Source organism: Monodon monoceros, unplaced genomic scaffold, assembly GCF_005190385.1.
Source record: "Monodon monoceros isolate NGI ecotype Baffin Bay Population unplaced genomic scaffold, NGI_Narwhal_1 Super_Scaffold_19, whole genome shotgun sequence".
NCBI classification, from domain to species: domain Eukaryota; kingdom Metazoa; phylum Chordata; class Mammalia; order Artiodactyla; family Monodontidae; genus Monodon; species Monodon monoceros.
In genome coordinates this window covers 66151246-66164933 of record NW_021703775.1, presented here as the reverse complement: position 1 = coordinate 66164933, position 13688 = coordinate 66151246, and the positions used below count along the sequence as shown (strand labels likewise).

The 13688-nt window shown below is 46.5% G+C and overlaps 1 protein-coding gene across 4 annotated transcripts in view; it reads left to right on the top strand.

The window, feature by feature from the left end:
* PLB1 (phospholipase B1) overlaps window positions 1-13688 on the top strand; it is a 133439-nt gene that overhangs the window by 63689 nt on the left and 56062 nt on the right. For all 4 annotated transcript variants that reach the window (XM_029231877.1, XM_029231876.1, XM_029231878.1 and 1 more), the window contains 4 exons: window positions 4600-4658; window positions 6452-6525; window positions 8051-8094; window positions 11118-11226. In XM_029231877.1, the coding sequence (XP_029087710.1) occupies window positions 4600-4658; window positions 6452-6525; window positions 8051-8094; window positions 11118-11226 (286 nt within the window). The remainder of the gene's footprint in view (window positions 1-4599; window positions 4659-6451; window positions 6526-8050; window positions 8095-11117; window positions 11227-13688) is intronic.

Genomic DNA, 13688 nt, shown 5'->3' with positions numbered 1-13688 from the left:
CCAAAGGGCAATTTCCCCTTTCTCTACTCTAGTCAACGATTTTCTGTCTATTCATGATCTTTTATCATAGTTTGGATGGCCTTCTGATAAGAGGCCCCTTCTGTAAAAATCTTGATGAGTGAATGATGTGTTTATCAACTGCTTTCAAGGTGGTGGACAGTTTGTACCAGAAAATGTTTAGCTAATCAGCCACACAAATTTAATCTTATCTCTAAAGAGTTCTTTCCCCAAGGAGAGCAATTGCTAAAGTGCTTTGCTGTGGTTCCAGGCTGTGTCTTTATCATATACGATAATATTAACAAAGCTCAAATCAAGGTCTCCAGAATGTCAAACCAATGAAATGTGTGTTGGGTTCTATTTGAATAAGATCCCAGATGAGTCAAACTCCTCCCATCTAGACTTGGTTCATTTGGTTTATTATCTCTTACTGGTCATTCCTTACAGAATGACCAACAGAAAACCACCCCTCCCAACATACCCACCAATCTACACGTATACACACACGCGTAGATGTGGACATACACGAGTGCACGCATATATGTGGGTTTCCTTTCTGCCTGCTACAAATTTAGGAGACAGGAACGGCCAGTTTCAGCTGCCCCTTTAGCAAACTGCAATGTGCTTTCAAAGCAAATCTATCCATCTCTTCCACATTTTACCAGCCCCAAAGATTTCCCCTAGCCTTGACACGCCAGTTAGTGTTCACAGAATTCACTGTATTACACATCATGGCAACAAGAATACGGTGATTGACTGTCGCCATCAGGAGCTAAAATAAACCGTCTAGAGTTGAAGGGAGGAGGTCTTATTTTCCATTTTGTTGCCTTTTTTACCCAGAGCCTCATTTCTTTGAGAAGAGGTCATTTGAAAGTTCTCAGGCTTGGCCCATCGATGTGTGCTAGTGTGTGCAGCTGGCTTTGTGATTTGATAATGTTCTTCTAACCACATAGGATTGGGCCCACCCCAGACCTACTAAATCAGAAACTCTGAGGGTGGCAACCAACCATCTGTGTTTTAACAAGCTCTCCAGATGATTCTGATGCATGCTCGAATTTGAAGACCACTAATCTCTATATTTTGCATACACACATTCACAGCTATGCATGTGTTACTTTGCATGCTGTCATAGGGAAGAGGCAGGGACTTTTCCTTTTCCAATGAGAGGATATCCTCAGTGGGAGCAGCACTTCCACATCTGCAGACAGCATGGAAGTCAGGTAGACAAGATGTCTCCATGGAAGGAGGCAAGACCTAGAGATCTCTCTGAACATTGATCCCACTGACTGTTAACACAGCTTCCCATGCAGGTGTGATTATACACCATGATTTGGATGTTGAGGAGTGAAGCAGGCTATATGTAGCCTGCTGGTGTTGAAAGCATCTTGTTCTCTGTGTTTTACTGCCCTCGTTATAGAGTTACTTGGTAGAGCAGGGCTGTCGAGAGAGCCTCCTGGCAGACAGATTTCAGTTTATCCATCTTACGCAGTGGTCCACTGAAATGATGGGTTTCTTTCCCCACTGAAGTAGTGGGTCACCCCGTGGTACAAATGCTCTATTAGGCTTCTTCCAAGGCTGAAAGCTAATTGACAAGTTACTGCCACATCGCGCCGCTAGAGACCATGAAAGGCACATCTGAGGAAAGATGGAGCTGTGTCAAAGTTGGAGTGACTATGGGAGGAGGTGCCCCGGGGGAGTGGGAGGTGAACTTGTGATTTGAGGGGACAGAGCCACATATGGCAGAAGGAATTTAAGTGTGATTCCCAAAATGCACTTGGATTCATGTTCGTATGTATACAAGGTAAAGGGGTAGATAGATATAGGACAGGCGTATACATGCAAGTAAATATATATATGTATATGTATGTGTGTATGTGTGTGTATATATGTGTAATATTCATGTTAAGCTCCTAACTTGTTAGCCAGGCATAAAAGGCCTTTGGCCCTAACATACATTTCCAATGTTATTTTTTTTTTAATTGAAGTATAGTTGATTTACAGTGTTGTGTTAATTTCTGCTATACAGCAAAGTGATTCAGTTATACATATATATATATATCGATACATTCTTTTTTTAATATTCTTTTCCATTATGGTTTATCATAAGTTATTGAATGGTCCTCTGTGCTATACAGTAGGACATTTTCGTTTATCCATTCCATATATTGTATAATAGCTTACATCTGCTAACCCCCAACCTCCCACTCCATCCCTCCACCAACGCCTGCCCTCTACGCAACCACAAGTCTGTTCTCTATGTCCACGAGGCTGTTTCTGTTTCGTAGATAGGTTCATTTGTGTCATATTCTAGATTCCACATATAAGTGATATCATGTGGTATTTGTCTTTCTCTTTCTGACTTACTTCACTTAGTATGATAATCTCTGGTTGCATCCATGTTGCTGCAAATGGCATTATTTCATTCTTTTTTATGGCTGAGTAGTATTCCATTGTATATATGTACCACATCGTCTTTATCCGTTCATCTATTGAAGGACATTTAGTTTGTTTCCATGTCTTGGCTATTGTGAATAGCGCTGCTATGAACATGCGGGTGCATGTATCTTTTCAAATTAGAGTTTTGTCTGGATATATGCCCAGGAGTGGGATTGCTGGATCATATGGTAATTGTATTTTTTGTTTTCTGAGGAACCTCCATACTGTTTTCCATAGTGGCTACACCAACTTACATTCCCACCATATGTATGGGAGGATTCCCTTTTCTCCACATCCTCTCCAGCATTTGTTATTTGTAGACTTTTTAATGGTGGCCGTTCTGACTGGTGTGAGTTGGTACCTCATTGTACCATTTGATTTTGCATTTCTCTAATAATTAGCGATATTGAGCATCTTTTCATGTGCCTATTGGCCATTTGTATTTCTTCTTTGGAGAAATGTCTATTTAGGTCTTATGCCCATTTTTTCGACTGGGTTGTTTGTTTTGTTGTTGTTGAGTTGTATGAACTGTTTGTATATTTTGGAAATTAAGACCTTGTTGGATGCGTCGTTTGCAAATATTTTCTCCCAGTCTGTAGGTTGTTTTTTCATTTTGTTTATGGTTCCAGTGTTATTTCTTGTTAGTCTCCTTCCCATGCCCTTCACTTAAGTCAAACTGTACAACTATCCATTCTTTATGGACGTCACACGATTTACCACACCGCATCCTTATCTCATCATATCCTGAGTTCAAAAATGACCTTCTCCATGTAGCCTGCTCTAAACTCTCCTCCCCCACCACACACACACCTCTGAGCGTAAATCATCCCTCCAGCTCCTGAACCTCTTATCACTTTATTACCTCCCATGGTATTCATCAGCCTATAAGTTATTATAACTATGGATGTTTCTCATTCCCTGCTTATCCTGCGAGCTTCCTGAGCACATTCTCCACTTCTGACCATGGTTTTGTCCCCAGGGTCCCCAGCCACTGCTCGGTGGCCAATATGTTTGTCATACAAGTAGGTAGCTGCTTAGCCACATCATAGCACGTGCCTAAACTCAAGAGAGAAAATAGTAGCAGGCTATGGAAAACAGTTTGGGGTTTCCTCAGAAAGCTAAACATAGGATTATCCTATGGCCCACCAAGTTCCACTCCTTGGTATATACCCAAAATAATTCGAAACAGGCATTCAAATAAAGACTTGTATATGAATGTTCATAGCAGCACTATATACAATACCCAAAAGATGGGACCAACCCAAATGTCCATCAACAGATGAAGGAATAGAAAAATGTGGTGTATCCACACAATGGAATATTAGTCAGCCATAAGAAAGAATGAAGTACTGGCACCTGCTACAACATGGGTGAACCTTGAAAATATTAGGCAAAGTGGAGGAAGCCAGACACACAGGTCACATTTTATGATTCCGTTTACATGAAATATCCAGTATAGGTAAATCCATAGAGAGAAAGCAGACAGTGGTTGCCATGGGCTGGCAGGAGTGAGGAATGACCGCTTAGTGGGTACAGGTCTCTTCTGGGGGTGATGAAAACGTTTTGGAACTAGATAGAGGTCATGGTTGGGCAACATTGAGAATGTACGAAGTGCCACTGAAGTGTTGACTTTAAAATGGTTCATTTTATGTTATGTGAACGTCACCTTGATAGTGGTTGTCATAGTGTTTTTAAGAAACAGTAGTATAAAGGCATTTCCCTTTTCCCTTCATAAAAACCGAGCTGATTTTTTTCTAATAAGATGGTATAATATTTTATCCCAACCATCAACAGATCCTAGAATGGATGAAGTATGGGTTTCACCTCCACCACAATCCCCTCCTTACTCCCAGATCATGTCGCCAGGGGCTGTTTCACGCTCTGAGAGTAACTGCCCACCTGTGGCATCAGGTTCGCCTAACACCAGCAGACACCTCTCCGAAAGTGGGGCCACCTTCCAGCTCCCGAGCCCTGTGTCCAGGCGCCCCACGGAGGAGACTGGCAGTCAGGCTCCACGGCTGCTACTGCTGAGGTTTAGGACAAGGATGGCCTTTTAATATCTTTGTCCAAGCTGAATTGTTCTACTTTGTCTCAGTTTTCCTGGAAGATGCTCCTTTGTTTTCAGAGGAGACAAGAAGCCCACCTTCTGTTCATCTTTGTTTTCAGTTCACAGGCTGAAGCTGGCTGACATCAAGGTCATCGGAGCCCTGGGTGATTCGCTCACAGTGAGTTACTGACGGTGGAAGGAAGGGGCAGGAGAGGAGACGATCTTGGTTAATAGGAGAATCTCACTCCTGGACCTTAAGCGTTGCCGTCTCTGGTCCCAACCTCAGTCCCTCCCCACCTCCATGCCCACCCTGGAATCCAGCATTCCCTGGCCCATCGTGTTTTCCCACCTCCATTCTAACCTCATCCTTCCTCTCCTAACATGGGAATGAAGGAGAGAGCAGGAAGTGGGGGGACCCCAGAAGGAGCCCCTGAAATGAAAGTAACCCAGCCCAAACCGCACAGCCTGTCCGTGGTGGGGTGTAGGGCCCCTTCAAAGACCCGGTGCTTTGTTTTGTCCATGTAGGAAAGCGAAGGGAAGGTCCCAAGGGCAATGGGATGATGGGACAGGAACGAGTACTAATGGGGGAGAGGTGAGAAAACCGGGGTCAGTGGAAAAGACAGAGGTACTAACGATGACCCAGCCTATGTCTGCAGGTGGCTGTGGTGACCTCCCAGGCCCAGCAAAAAGCTATCCAGAAAAAGCAGAATCAGGTCCTTAGAGAGCCAGGGTAGGGGGGCTCTGAAGCTCTCGAACTTCAGGTCCACAGTGACTCATTACAGAGGAGCCCAGCTGCTGTTCTCTGGATCAGTAGAATCGAGGGCCTCCAGCTGAATTTCCCCCCAAATACCAGATGACACCTTTCATGTCTGTGGCCTCTTCACATTGATATGATCTCACTCAATATCCTCAACAAAATCCTGGGCCATATGACTCTCCTCAAACTGAAACGACAAAGGAGGTGAAGCCGGTTGAAGCGAAGTGAGTACCTCAGCCAATAGCTTGTAACTGCTGGGTGAGGACAGGACTCCCAGGTCCTGACTCTGAGGCCAGAATTCTTTCCCTGCCCTGTAGCCGTCTCCTCCATGACCCCTCAGGTACTCTTCACCCCGAAGGCCCTATGGCTCCTAACCTTCTGGGAAGGACGGGCAGCACGGCTCATCCCAGCCACTTCCTGCTGGGTGTGGCCTGACGCAGCTGGAAATGCCCTGGCCGTCCAGTGGTTAGGACTCAGCGCTTTCACCACTGTGGCCCAGGTTCTATCCCTGGTCGGGGAACTAAGATCCCAGGAGCCGCGCGCGGAGTGGCCAAATAAAAACAAACAAACAAACAAACAAAAAACAGAATCAGCCCAGCTGTTCAGGACTACCTGGGGAGGCAGCAAGGCTCCTCTCCCGGAGGCCAGCCTTCCCCACAGGCTGCCTGGGAGGCTAGCCCTTGGCATGACCTTTGGAATGGCTCTGCTGGGAAATAACGTGCTTTAGGCAAGGGACGTGCACCTGCAGAGTGTGTCAGGGTGTGGTTTTAAAAGACCCCGCTCTTTCTTTAGCTGAGGAGTAGGTACGTGGCGTTTCATTTTAATTTTTCCAATTGTACATATGTGAGACCTATTCACATCAAAGGATTACAGGATACTTCCCTTTCTGATACAGTTCATGACTTTTAAAAGTGAGGAAGATGGGGCCCTGAAATGTGTCCTCTGGGAAACTGTACACTGCAGTATAATTTTCAGAGCGCTTCTGCCAGCCTAGGGTCCGGGCAGGGTTTCTTAGAGTGAGGCTGCCCTTGGAGGGCCCCAGAATTCCCAGCGGGAAGTAGCACTCGTTTCTGACGAGGCAGAATGCAGGTCAAGACGTGGTGCTCTCAAGACGCTAGATTCTAAAGTGCCGGACGTTCCGGCCCGGCCAGGACGAGAACACAGACCCTCTGGTGAGCAGGCAAGGAAATCACCCCCTTGTGGTTCCCTTTCAGGCAGGTAATGGGGCCGGATCCAAGCCTGGGAACGTCCTGGACGTCTTAACTCAGTATCGAGGTCTGTCCTGGAGGTAAGTGCAGGCGTGGCAAGGCCCAGAGACGCCCCGTCGCAGGGCAGGGGAGGACCCCTGAGCATGTAGAAAACAAGTTCTCTAGCAGAAGGATGAGTCAACCTAGTGCTTTTCCATGAGAAATTTCTAGGTTTAATTTAAGGAAGGTATTTATCAGCTTCCCCAAACCAGATATTCCCCCAAAACAAGCCAGGACCTGAGCAGGAGTTTAGGGCAAAAACTACTCAGACGTTTGGGTTGGAAAAGTTTGGGCTTGCCTTTCTCCCTCTGGGCAGTCACCTCAGCAGGAGGCAGCAGCCTTCAGAACCCGGGTTGTGTAGGAGCCCCAGCTGCCCGCTCTGTGTGACCTTGGGTAAGTTATTCAACCTCTCTGAGCTGGTCTCATCTTTGACGCAGAGACAATAATACTGCCTTAGCATTGTCGCGAGGCTTACAGAGAGTTTAAATGCCCAGCACAGTGCCTGACACAAAGGTAGGTATAAATGGTAGCTGGGATCATTATTAAAGGGCCTTCATTTTACAGATGATGAAGCACGGCTCAGAGAGGGCAAGTAACCTGTCCAAGATCACACAGTCAGATGGTAAGAGAGCAAAAAGTAGAGTAGATGACTCCTGACCCCTAATGCAGCACATCCCCCATCATGTATATTTTGTGCAGGCTTGTTCCTGCTCTGCCTGTAATCAAACCCAGGCGGCCACAGGCTGCGGTGAGCAGCGCTCCTGCTTCACCTCTGCTATGAAAGCCCAGCTCATGCCAAGCGGGAGAGGACAGGTTCGGTGTTCCCTCAACCTGGAATCCAGCATCTCTGGCACCAGCTTGAACCTGAGCGTTGAATCCCTGGCATCCTCCCTGGCGATGCTACACAGAGTTAAACCCCAGACGTTTTGAGAACCTTTGAAACGTTCCCAGACGTACTTGGCAGAGAATGAGGGGATATGGAAAAGTAGGGAATCCAATCAACTCTGGAATGCTGCTTATTTTCATGCCTAGAAACCCATCCAACTTTGATTTCCTTGGAATTTTAGAAGCGGCTCAGAAGATGGGTTGCTCTCTAGAAGATACCCTTTAAAAACCGGGTTTTCCCCAAGCCAAACAGGACGAGAAACATGAAGGCAAACTTTTTTTTTTTTTTTTAATAATAATGCACAGCTGCAGTGTCTAGTCGGCGCTGGGCTGGGCTCTGCATCCAAGGAAGGGCCATTTCCCCTTTGGAAGACGGGGCTGAAGAGGCCCACTTAATTCCCCTGCCTCAAGGTCAAAGCTCAAAGTTAAAAAACAAAAGTCAGCCATAACGGTTTAAGCCAGTTTTTTGTTTGGACGTTCTGGTTTGTGGGGCAAAGGAGAGAGAAGTTGCTGTATTCTGGTTTTTCAGTTTGTATACAAAAATAATGAGGAAAGGGCAAACCCCAAGCCCCCAGGGTGTTTCTCGGAAGGAGCAAGGTCTGTCTTGGTGGTGTCTGAGGTGTTTCAGCGTCGCTGGCCGTTTTAACCTTCATTTTCTTTTTTGTCCGCACGACGACGCAGCGCGGGCGGCGATCAGAACCTCAGCAGCGTCACCACCTTGCCCAGTAAGTACGCGCTCCCGGGGGTCCGGGGCGGGCTCGCCGCCGCCCTGCGCGTTTCTGCAGCTCCCCCTGGCGGCGGCCGCGGGCTTGGCAGGGAAGGATGGCAGGAGACAGCAGCGTTCGGCAGGGGGCGCTGCCTCCCCGAGGCGGTCGCCCTGCTCTGTTGCTTGAGAGCGATTAAAGCCTTTTTTTTTTTTTTTTTTTAAAGAGAAATTGTATTTGTCCGAGGAAGGAAGAGAGTAAGAGGGAAAGAATGCTCAGGCCAACCCTTAGTGCAAGTTATTATTAAGAAATGATTGAAGAAGGAAATAAAGGAAACCCGTGTTTGCTTTGCCTGTCATTCAGAGCAGAGCACCTTTTGGGGAGGCGTTGATCTAGGCTTGGGCTGTGTTAGGCACCACTGCATACAAAGACGTTGAATTCCTGGTGTTGGTTTAGGAAACGCTGTTATTGCAGCAGTGATGATGAAATTACCTTGTTCAGGCTTTGCAAACACAGCCATATTTGGGGTGCAACCTTTTCTTTAAATTACTTCATCAGCAACCAGTTCGGAATGATTTTTTTTAAGCCTGACTACATGCTTTGAATGGTCTTATTCATCTTTTTATTCTCCTTAGTGCATGCACAGTGCTTGTTCTTAAAGTACGCGTACAAAAAAATGTTACAATTGAATTATTTTCCCTTAAAATCTTCTGGCTAACGATTTTGCCTGAGAGGAATTTAATCGGTCCCATTCTCATTTACTTTTCTCGTAATTATCCCTCTGTAATATATCTTTAGCAGCTAAGAAATTATTTGAGCTTTAAGTCACCAAGACTTTGATGATAAAGGTGGTTTGATCGCCACATGGGCAGAACTGGTTGGACTTCATGCGTGTTATCTGTTCTTGCTATTTGCAAATCCTGTTGATTTTAAGTAGATACAGCTCTGTGACACGAGTACTTCCCATCTTCCTTATTTCTAGGTCCACACACAAGAGCTATGAATAAGCTCTGCCATCTCTAGGAGATGATTTGGGTTGCTTTTGTGAATGTAATTGGGCTATGAGCTGGGCCAGCATACACAACAATTTGCTGGGCTCTCTGATTCCCACGCTATTGTGGTTGATAACATGATTGGAAATCATCTGACTCAAGATCTTTCACTAAAATGATTTATAAAATATTAAGACGCCCCGACACGCTTAGCCCAGCAGTGGAACATTGCCTGTTCAGACTTCCTTACTAGTGTTGTGAAGACAGATTGGCTGTAGGGACTGGATAATCCATGGAGAAACAATCACGTGGCAATGTGTTGGAAAACTTATGAGAACATGGGGTCAGAACAGAACCTCAGTTCAACTCCCTATTCAATGTAATCCAGCAAATACACCCGTGCTGGGTGCTTGGGAAACAGGAGAATGAGGTGAGGTCCCTGCCCTGATGACATCACTGAAGTCTCTTTAGGGACACGTCTCCCTAAAGACAGACATGTGTACCAATAATTATAGCCATGTACAAAGTTTAGGGGAAAATAAATAAGAAGGCTGTTACCCTGCCTTTTGAAAGAGGGCTTTAAGAACTGGAATTCATCAGATAAGAAAAGGGGATTGAATGTTCCTGGCAGAGGTAACTGTGTGCACCAGCAAGTTCTTGTCCTGTCCAATGAGTAGTGCCTTCTGTGACATTCCTGATAGGTACCTAGCTAGCCGGTGCTGGATGCTTCCAGTAATGGGGAGTCTGGGACAATCCCTTCCGTCTTCAGATAGCTCGAGTGATCTCGCAGCTCTTCCTTCTGTTGAGTAGATCAGAGTAATTGCCATCCATTGGTACAGTGTCCCCAGAGCCACAAGGAATGAGTTCAATCCATCTGTGTTGTGTAGGCCCTGTAGCAGTGCTTGGTTGGAGAGAGTGCTCTGCTGGATGGCGTGATGCCTGAAAGTCCTGACCGATACCTAGCCAGTTCCTTTCCCACATCCTAGTAGATTGTAGGTCTGGGGAAGGTACCCTCTAACATGAGCTGAGAGATCAGGTTCTGGCCTAGGATTCTATTCTTAATAATGTATGACTTTTAACAGTTCTCCTAACCTTTCTGAACTTTCAGTTATTCTTAATTCAGTCCATAAACATTTATTGAGCCCATGCGAGGCTCAGGGGTGTATACAGGCCCTGCTCTCAGGAGTTTTCAGCCAAGCTGGGGGAGATTGCAGAGTGAAAAGTGTAGATCCAGCATGGTAAGGGCATTAGAATGTATGAGATTGAGAAGATGAACCAAATCAGCGAGCGATTAGACTGACCAAGGTGGATGGTGGGAAGAGAGCCTAAAACTCAGAAATGAAAGAGGAGACATAAGTATAGAAATAAAAAGGATTATGAGAGAATAGTTTGAACAGTTGTATCCATACAATGGAATATTATTTGCCAGTAAGAAAGAATGAAGTACTGATCCATGCTAAACATGGATGAACATTGCTAACTTGCTAAGTGAAGGAAGCCAGTCACAAAGGACGTGTGCATTGTATGGTTCCATTTATATGAATGTCCAGAATAAGCTAACCCATAGAGATAGAAGGTTGATTAGTGGTTGCCATGGGGCTGGAAGAAATGGGGAGGGACCGCTAGTGGCTATGGAGTTTCTTCTGGGGGTGATGAAAATGTTCTAAAGTTTATAGGGGTGATGGTGGCACAACTATATGAATGTACTAAAAGCTATTGAATTGTACTTTAAATTGGTGAATTCTATGTTATGTGAATTATATCTCAATAAAGCGATTACATATTTAGAGAAAAAAGCAAAGCGCCTGAGAGCAGCACCTTAACCAGATTGGCATTTATTCAGCACTAATTCATTGAGCGCCCTTGTGTGCCGCGCACGTGGTTCGGCATCAGCCTGCTGGACGTTTTATTTTGGGGGCCAAGCGAACAGTAAGGGTGAGGGCTGTGGGGCGGGCGCTCCGCTTTGTCGCCAGCACCCCCTGGCACTTACCAAAGGAATCTGAAGATTGCCTTGGGGCAGTGATGACGAACATCTTTTCCTTATATTTCCAGACATCCTCCGGGAATTCAACCCTTCCCTGAAGGGTTTCTCTGTTGGCACTGGAAAAGAAAACAGTCCTGGGGCCTTCCTAAACCAGGCCGTGGCAGGAGCCCGAGCTGAGTGAGCAGTGGAGCCTTGCGGGTGAACCACACGGGTCTCCGGGAACCTGGTCGGGGGCTTAGCCTAGACCAGGGTGTATGGCTAAAGGCTCCAGATTTGGTCCAGGGGGAGGACCTGAGGGTCAAAGGCTGGACTGGGCGGGCTCTCTTGGGAGTGTTCTCTACCGTGGGACGCGGAAGCCTGCTGGCTCACCCACCGACCGCGCCCCCAGGAGCTGGTCACAGTTGATTCTGATGCCAGGTACATGCTTTGAGCAAATTACTTTGCCTCGTCTATGAACCTCATGTGCACATAAGACAGCAGCTATAGGAGGACTCACTGAGCCCCAAGTCTCACCACTCTGTTAATGCTCCGTCTTTCGTGTCACCTTCTCCCTCTCTTCCTCAGACTTGCTTTTCAGGAGGCTTTTTCAGGCTCCATGCTTTGCATCCCTCCTGGTTCATGGGAAGAGCACCAGTCCTGGGGCCAGCGGGAGTGGGGGAGTGTCTGAGTCTGAGCCCTGGTTTCTCCCCTGGCCTCTCTAAGCCTTAGCCTCTAAGAGATGGGGCTGAACCTCTCCCATGGGCCGGCTGGGAGGCTCAATGCCGTGTTTTTCGGTGTGTTTTTTTAAACATCTTTTATTTCTTTAATGTTGTATCTATCTATTTATTTATTGGCTGCGTTGGGTCTTCGTTGCTGTGCACGGGCTTTCTCTAGTTGAGGCGAGCGGGAGCTACTCTTGGTTGCAGTGTGCGGGCTTCTCATTGCGGTGGCTTCTCTTGTCGTGGAGCATGGGCTCTAGGCCCGCAGGCTTCAGTAGTTGTGGCACAAGGGCTCAGTAGTTGTGGCTCACGGGCTCTAGAGCGCAGGCTCCGTAGTGGTGGCGCATGGGCTTAGTTGCTCCGCGGCATGTGGGATCCTCCCGGACCAGGGCTCGAACCCGTGTCCCCTGCATTGGCAGGCAGATTCTTAACCACTGCGCCACCAGGGAAGCCCTCAGTGCCATGTTGAAAGTGAAAGTTCTGGTGAGCTGTAAATAGCACAGACAGGGTGGTGGTCCCAGCAACAGTGCAGCAGGGCTGCAGGACCCACCTGGGGTAAACTGTTAGCGAGCAACAGGACCACTGAGTCGTGGTCCAGGGGCACTGGATGGAGGGTTCCAGAGAGCGGGGTCAGCTTTCCTGGGTCCTACAGCTCCATTTCTCCCCACCATCCCAGAACCCTGAGTACTTCTTTGGGTTTGCTGCCAGTCAGAGAACCAGTGAGAGCCACATCCAATGTAGGAAAAATAAATGGAAAGATCCTTTTTGTTTCTTAGTCCTCTATTTCTTCCAGAATAATCACGAACTTTACTATGTAGTTCCTAGGGATTCCTATGTTTAGGTTCCTAGATCCCCGACATCATTCTCCCAGCTCTCAACACCATCCTGAATCTACGAGTCCCCGACTAGAGTAACTCTTATTTATTCAGGACAGGAAAGGTGACAGATTATCTGAAGCAGAGAGCATACAAAACCTAATAGGTTTTATAATGAATTCGGTGGCTTCATTTTCCTTTTGGTGGGGCGGGGGTGAAAGGCTACAGATTTACTGCTTAAAATTTTAGGCTTACATTAATATTACCTTAATCTTGCTTTTTTCCAAGCATATTTCAGCTGATGGTGTAAGAGGAGAGGCAGTTCTAAGCATGATTAGGTCAGGAAGGCATCCAAGAATGAAAGCTTAGCTGAAAGCGTAAATGTAATGAAAAATGGAGTGTGATTCATATGGCCCCGGATTTCTTCCCTGATTTCCCCAAGGCCTTGGGGCTCGTTCGTGTGAGTCATTTATTTGTCCAAGCATGTCCTGTGTTGTAGGGAAGAGTTGGGGATTATTATTCCAGATTATTATTACTATTCCCATTACAGATGAAGAAACTGTAGCCCAGAGAGATGAAGTGGCCTGAACAAATGCCTTATCTCGACCACATGGTCTGTCATCTTTGTGCCCCCAGGCTTTACCACAGGTCCACTAATGACCCTTTATGTGTATATAGCAGTGTGCAATTACATAGTACCCTCACGTTTGTTATCTCTTGTGTTCTGAACAGTAACTGTGAGATGGACAGAGCAGAGGCTCAGATGCCCATGTTTTCTTAATGATGATCTTGAGGCTCAGAGTGGCCAAGTAATCATCCAAAACTCTGGTCCATAGAAAGAACAGCAGCCCTGCTAACTTCAGAGCAATAGTTGAGGAAACTGAGGCTCAAAGAGGTGAAGTGGTTTACCCAAAGTCTCCACCCAGGTGATCTGATACCTAGCCTATTATGACTAAGAGCAGGCCAGTTGGGCTAATAATTAAGAGAGGAAGAGGGTGACAACTAATGTTTCCTGCTAAGTCCTGTGCCAGGGACTTTATTGATGGTGATGATGGTGGTGGTGACGATGGTAGAAATAATTCAATGGATTGTTTCTAATATGGATATTTACCGTGTGCTCTTTTAA